The 6,841-nt window shown below is 55.8% G+C and overlaps 1 protein-coding gene across 2 annotated transcripts; it reads right to left on the bottom strand.

The window, feature by feature from the left end:
* Positions 1 to 450: 450 nt before the first annotated feature.
* EGR3 (early growth response 3) lies at positions 451 to 6,172 on the bottom strand. Of its 2 annotated transcripts, XM_070375571.1 has the most exons (3): positions 5,522 to 5,633; positions 5,067 to 5,119; positions 451 to 4,215 (listed from the first exon to the last, which is right to left on the bottom strand). In XM_070375571.1, exons 2-3 carry the CDS (start codon positions 5,104 to 5,106, stop codon positions 3,206 to 3,208), a joined length of 1,050 nt encoding a protein of 349 aa, XP_070231672.1. In that variant the 5' UTR covers positions 5,107 to 5,119; positions 5,522 to 5,633; the 3' UTR covers positions 451 to 3,205. The 2 variants fall into 2 exon arrangements, with proteins under 2 accessions (XP_070231672.1, XP_070231671.1); XM_070375570.1 differs by lacking the exon at positions 5,067 to 5,119 and having other exon boundaries at positions 5,522 to 6,172.
* Positions 6,173 to 6,841: the final 669 nt, after the last annotated feature.

Genomic DNA, 6,841 nt, shown 5'->3' with positions numbered 1-6,841 from the left:
GAGTGTGGCTGCAGAGATACTCACCCCCCAACCCTGGGTCCGGCTCTGGTGCTCACTGTAACCACCAGAGAAGTAGATCCTAAACCAGGAGCTCCCCTCCCTTCTACCCTCAAATACCCATTAGAAACCAGAGAGAAAGAGTCCAGCCCAGAGTCCCATGAGCTTATCTAAGTTCGTCTAATCTCTCTGGCAGTTTGAGGCTCTCAGAAGGGTGGAGGAGAAACCTTAGAACCACAGTGGAATTCTCTGAGAACCACAGTAAACACGCAACATGGACCTGGAAACACCAGAACCCCACACAAAATTCTGACCACCTTCTAATAATGCCAGACTCCACCTTTCCACGGTAAAGAGTCTCAGAGAAAGAACCACAAAAACCAGGCACAAGCACCACCTATCAAACCAACTACCAGCCAAAAACAAAACAAGACAAAAAAAAAAAAAAAAAAAAACACAAGCCAAACCAAAAGTTTATGCTATGAAAACAAGAAATAAAATAAGGAGATTTATAGGCCAGCTGATTGTCAGCAAACACAATATATTTACTGTATTAGCATTTGCTCACAGTGCAAATGGTACAACATGACACCATTTCAATATTTCGGTTTTTAAAAATGCTGTTTTCATTAACTATATTATATTGGCATAACAATGTGACAAAGGAGCAAATGAAATGTTGGTGAAGAATTTCACCTTTTCACAATATCAAGCATATTTTTTTAACCTTAGTATAAGGTACTATAAATCCAAGAAATAAAAACATCCACAAAATATATTACATCTGGTTTGTCTTTTTCTAAGTACTCAACTTTATACAAAAGTCTTTCAAAAAATATCATTCCCCATAGGTTTTCCTGTTTAAAACCTGATTTTTTTTTCTCTCAGTTCACATAAGTTAGAGTGCATTTTCTCTTTTTTTTTTTCTCTTAAAACATGCAGACATATAAAAAATCTGGATAGCACAACCTTTTGGCAACAAAGTCATTTTTCTCTTAGTTTAGTTTAAATGTCTGAGAACAGTTTTATTAAAACAAAGGAAAACTCAGAATTATCATGCAGTGACATGCATAGATCAGAAGGAGCAAGGAAAAAATATTAAAGGGTTATCTGATTCCTCCTTCCAGCTTTGAAGTGACCAAAATTTTTGTTTTTTTTTTAAATAATCATCACATTATAAAAAGTATTCAGCAAAATACTGTCTCTGCAAAGAAAGATTTTACCCTTCAGCTGAAAAAATATGGGCCCTTCTGGCAAACTTCATCCACTTCTCTCTTCTTCTACAAAAAATCCAAGTACCTGGAAATCCACAATCCTCTTGCTCTATGATTTTTTCCCCCTTTCACTAGATTCCTTTTAGTATTATTTATCCACCACCAAAAAAACCGGTGCTTTTTTCTTTAAAAAAAAAAAAAAATGGGAAACGCATAAAGTGACTTTAAAAACAGACATTCTGTAAACTCCAGACCTGTCTTCCTTCTCTCTGGGCAGCTTACTGACCCCAGGAGAAATAACGCTAACAGGGAACAGTACATTCAGGCAAGACTGCACTGGAAGCTGTGTCTCAGGCCAGCTTCCCTACTACTCCACATCCAAATAGTTCCCCCTGCGCGGAGGAGGCTGGGGAGGAGGGGGTGCCTGAGAAGAGGTGAGGTAGGGCAGGGAGAAGGTGAGACTGGGGTATGGAAGAGATGTGCCTCATTCATCAACATGGATTAATGCAGACATCCCCATAACTTGAGGAAAATTTGGACACTGATGTGTGTCTATGTGTTTCTATGGATGCATATATACATACTCACATACACATACACACATAGGCAGATACAGTCTCATTGGTTCCATTTTTTCATAAAAAATAAATCGTTTAAAGCTGTATATGCCTATAAGTTCTTTTTATTCCGGTGCACTGCACGGGATTGCCAAGTACCTTAGAGATTTAATTTTGCTAGAAATACATACTGTGTGCAGGTTATATATATATATGTGTGTGTGTATATATATGTGTGTGTGTGAACACACACACATATTTATACACATCCATACATACACACATGCCATTTACCTAAATTTGAATTCTACCTGTTGTATGGATGATGACAAAGAGGGGGGAAAAAGGCTGCATTCCAATCAATGGTGGGAAGAGAAATGGGTACGTGAGTGAGAGAAAACAAAAAGATGGCGAAATGGGGTGGCTGGTTGAGGCCTGCCTTTTTGGAAAAAAGATTTGGAAAGAGATGGTAAAAGGCTTAGAGGGGAAAGGCGGGGGAAGGCAGAGAGCAAACTCAGATTTTTAAAAAGTGGGGCTGAGGAAACACATTTCTAAAAAGGCAGGTTCAAGGATGGCTGCTCCTTCTCCCCGCAGATCAAACTGCCCTGAGGCCTTGAGAGGGAAGCGCTCGGAAAAGGAGGGATTCTGAGGGGCCAAACCCTAAGCGGCGGTAGCAGCACCGCGGCGGCGGCATCCGAGGCATTTCTGTAAGAAACATTATTTCTGAGCAGATGGAAGACCGTCTCGTCCCGCCACGCGCAGGCCCCCAGGCTGGGACGCTTCCCTAGCGGCCTGGGGACCCGAAGTGGGGAAGAGTTTAGGGTGGACACAGCCCAGTTCAGCTCAAGAGTCTCACACACACGCGTGCGCGCGCGCGCACACACACAGAAACACACACACGCACACATAACACATACACACACGCGAGCACGCACACTCGCGCGCATCCCCGCACGCAGGCGCGCGTGCGTGCGGCGGGCAGCAAGCTCTGCGCTTTGGTGCGCTCCTTACCCCCTCCCCCTCTCGGGTCTTCGAGGGGGAATCGAGGGACACGTGGGGGGAACCGTGAGGTGCTTGGGTCCGGCGAGGCTTGGGCGGACCCCGCCTTCAGTCCCCGGCAGGTCGTTGGCCCGGCCCGGCGGCCCCTGGATCAAGACGATCCGAACTGAACAAAGCGGGCTAGACGCCACCTTTCCGCCCCCACGCCTTGGCTAAGGGGTGGGCAGCGAGGGGAAGGCGCCTCTTGCCCTGGCCCCCGACCGTCGGCCGATGTGAAAGGGTGGAGACGGGGGACAGCGAAGGGAAACAAGGGGCCTTACGTCCATGGAGAGGCCAGGGCGCGGCCCCTGCGCCTCCGTAGCTAGCTTTTCGGCTGCGCATTCAGGCGAGCAGCCGGGAGACACTGAAGGGGAAAAGTGGGATCTGGGGGCCCGAGCCTCAGGCGCAGGTGGTGACCACAGGGGCCAGGGACACCGGGGCCGCCGAGGACGCAGAAGGCGCACCCCCCTTCTCCGCCTTCTTCTCCTTTTGCTTGAGGTGGATCTTGGCGTGGCGCTTGCGCTCGTCGCTGCGCGCAAACTTGCGCCCGCAGAACTCGCAGGCAAAGGGCTTCTCGCCCGTATGCGTGCGGATGTGAGTGGTAAGGTGGTCGCTGCGGCTGAAGCTCCGCATGCAGATCCTGCACTGGAAGGGCTTGTGGCCCGTGTGGATGCGCAGATGCCGGGTCAGCTCGTCCGAGCGGCTGAAGCGGCGGTCGCAGCCCTCCGCCGGGCACGCGTGTGGCCGCTCGTGGAGAGGGGTCTTGCTAGGTCGGTTGGGGTACTTGCGAGGCCGTATGGGCTTGAGCGTGAGCGGCGGCTGGGGCAGGCTGCCAAAGCCCGGGTGGATCTGCTTGTCTTTGAATGCCTTGATGGTCTCCAGCGGGGTAATAGGGGGCGGGTTGACCCGGATGGGGTCCATGCCCTGGAAGGGCTTGTGCTCCGGCATGGAGCCCATGTCGTTGGGGTGGTGGTATAGATTGTAGTCGGGAATCATGGGGAAGAGGTTGCTGTCCAAGGCCGGTTTGGCCGACTGGTAATCCTGGGGAGAATAGGCGAGCCCGGGGTTGCCCTGGGGGTCGTGGAAAGACACAGGCTCCGAGTAGAGATCACTGCAGTTAGAATAAGGGGGCAGCGCCGGATACATGGCCTCCACGTCCCCCTGCGGCGGCTGCACCATGCTGGCCGTGGAGGTCTGCGTGCTGAGTGCCCCAGAGGCCGGGGGCACCCCCAAAATGCCGGCGCTCATGAGGCTAATGATGTTGTCCTGGCACCAGTTGGAAGGGGAGTCGAAGGCGAACTTTCCCAAGTAGGTCACGGTCTTGTTGCCGGGGGCTGGCTGGAAGGAGCCCGAATATGAGAGTTCCGGGTTGGGCTTCTCGTTGGTCAGACCGATGTCCATCACATTCTCTGCGGAGAGCGGGGGAGAGAGGGTAGGGGTGAGTGAAGCCGAGTCGGCTCCCGGGCCGGGGCGCCCAGGTCCTTGCCCAGGTGTGGAGGGTGCGGCCGCGTGGAGTGCGCAGAGGATGGGATAAGAGGAAAGAAAGCTGCGCCCAGCGCAAAGCGGGCGGTGCCGCGCTCCCGGGCGCAACCTGGATACAGCAAAATACTACGGATCGGGGTGTGGAGTGGCTGCTGCACACACACCGCACACGCCGTACACACACACTCCCGTACCACACACACACACACACACACACACATACACACAGGCGCGAGAGCGAGAAGCATTGTTGTTATTCCCGAGGTGGGGCGGGCAGGTAGCTGCAGCTACAGGTAGTTTCAGACCCGGAGCGCGCCGGGCTCTCGCTCTCCAGCGCACACAACTCGGCCCTCTTCCCCTAGCCCTGTCCGCGCCGGACCCCGCGCCTTTCCTGCCCCGACGAAGCCCCCTGTGCGCACCGCGCCCGGGTAGCTGACCCGGAGCGCTCCGTCGCTTTGTCCTCGGCGCGTAGAGGGGTGCTGCCCGCAAAGGGAGCTCTCCCGCCGCCTCCCCCAGCCCCAGCCTCCTCCGGGCCTGAAGGAGCTTTCGGCTCCTGCTGGAGGGGGAAAGCCTAGCCTCAGCTTAGCTAGAGTGGAGGGCGGCGGAAAACCGGCCGGTGTCTCCATGGCGGGAGTGGCCGCTCTTCCCAAGCTCCTCGGTCCGGGGATCGCCCCCCGTGGCAGCCCTCGGGCGGGTGGATCCCCACCTTCTCCCCTCCCCGCCGTCCCCACACCCCCACGGCTTTGCTGAACGCCCTGAAAAGGCAGCGTCGCAGTACCTCTCCCACCGCGGGGACTCCACGCCGCACATGGCTCCATCCCGGGTGGGAGGCTGAGGGAGTAAGGGGGGAGAGCGCGGGTGAAAAGGGACGTTGGGCTCCTCCCGGGAAAGGGGGCGATGGCACTACGCCTTGCGCGCAGCCCGGCGATCGCGCCCCCTAAGTGGAGAACCCCAGAGCCGCTCGCACCTACCTCCCTTTGGTCGGCGGCTGCCCCCACCCGGAAGAATCGAAGCCTCTACCGTGGCGTCGCCAACCGAGCCTTCCCGATCGGGGAGGGCGGGAGGAGTGGGTGGGAAAAGCAACTCGCCCCCCGGAAAATTCACAGCGCGCGCCCCCCCCCCCATCTCTCCATCCATCCATCCATCTATCCATCCGTAGCTAGCTTGTTCCCTCCTCCTCTTCCTCTCTCCCTTTCCTTCCTCGCTGCCTCGCCGCTTCCCCGCCGCCCTTACCTGTAGCCATCTGATTGTAATGGGCTACCGAGTCGCTGCTGCCAGAAAAGAGGTTGAGCGCGCTGGGGATCTCCTCGGGGTACAGATTGTCAGGCAGTTGGTTTAGCAAACTGCTCATGGTCACCGGCAGCTTCTCGGCGAGTTTGCCGGTCATAGCACTCCCGAGCTGCCGCCGCCGCCGCCGCCGCTTGCTCCTAACGCAGCTTCCAGGCAAGCGGCATCCGAGAGGCGATCGGTGGTGCAGGGGAAAAGCATGCGAGAGGGAAAGTTCGGGGGGAGGGGGGAGGGAAGAGGGGAAGGGGTGGGCCTGGGGAAAGGATCTTCTCTTTTTTGAGGGGTGGGTGGGGGAGAGGGCAAAGGGTGGGTAATCCTCTTGGATGCCTCAGCTGGCGCCGTGGTAGGAGGCTGGGTCGTGGTGGTGGTGGTGGGGGGGGGCGTGTGCGCGAGGTGGGTGGGGGCTGGGTTGGGGTGGGGTGGGGAGATCTCGGTCCAAGGGGGTCGCACGCGGCCTCAATATTGATATCACCAACAGACGCGCGCCCGCGGCCCCCCCGCCCCCCAATCCGCCACCGCCACCGCCGCCACTGCCTCTGCCAGCCGCCGCTGCCGCTGCCGCTGCCGCTGCTACCGCCAGCACCAGCCCCGCCGCTTCCTAGCAAGCTCACTGCTGCCCAAAAGCTCCCAGCCAGGGAACTCCACCAGCCTATTTATCTGAGCCCCGGGAAAGCTCCGTGACGTAGCTGCCCATATATGGACAGACAAAGCCCAGCCGAAGGGGCGCGACGTCACAATGGAAGCTCCTCACAATGGAACATTAGAAAGCAGGAAGCGGGCCGCAGCCAACGTGCGGCGCCCGCACCGCTCGCGGATCTTAGAAAAAAAAGAGAAATAGAAGAGAAGAAGGAAAGAAAATTCGAGAGGCGAGAGGAAAGAGGGATGTAACTGAAAGTGAAGAGTAAAGCGCGCAGCGCGGGGTCGAAAGAGCAATAGCCTCCAGTATGTTTATTTGGTGTCGGCACTTGGAGAGAGCGCGCTTATAGGATCGCAGGGCGGGGCGGGGGGCAGTGAGGTGGGGCGGTTTGCAAGTGGCCTCCGACGCTCTCCCCCCAGCAGGAAGAAAAAGGATTGAAAACACACAGCGGGGTTCCCTTTGCAGCCTGGGAACTTCTGGGGAACCCGGAAGGTGTGCTCTCCGACCCCGACCCGGCACGGCTCCTCTCCTGTCCAGGACTCCTCTCACCTGGGACTGGGACAAAGTTCCTTTGAAGAGGATTCCAGCGGGTGAGGGGTCTCCGGTCCAGCACCTCGGGAACTTTTGTG

Source organism: Bos mutus, chromosome 8, assembly GCF_027580195.1.
Source record: "Bos mutus isolate GX-2022 chromosome 8, NWIPB_WYAK_1.1, whole genome shotgun sequence".
Lineage (NCBI taxonomy): Eukaryota > Metazoa > Chordata > Mammalia > Artiodactyla > Bovidae > Bos > Bos mutus.
The sequence above is the reverse complement of the archived record's forward strand: the minus strand, read 5'-3'. Positions and strand labels throughout refer to the sequence as shown.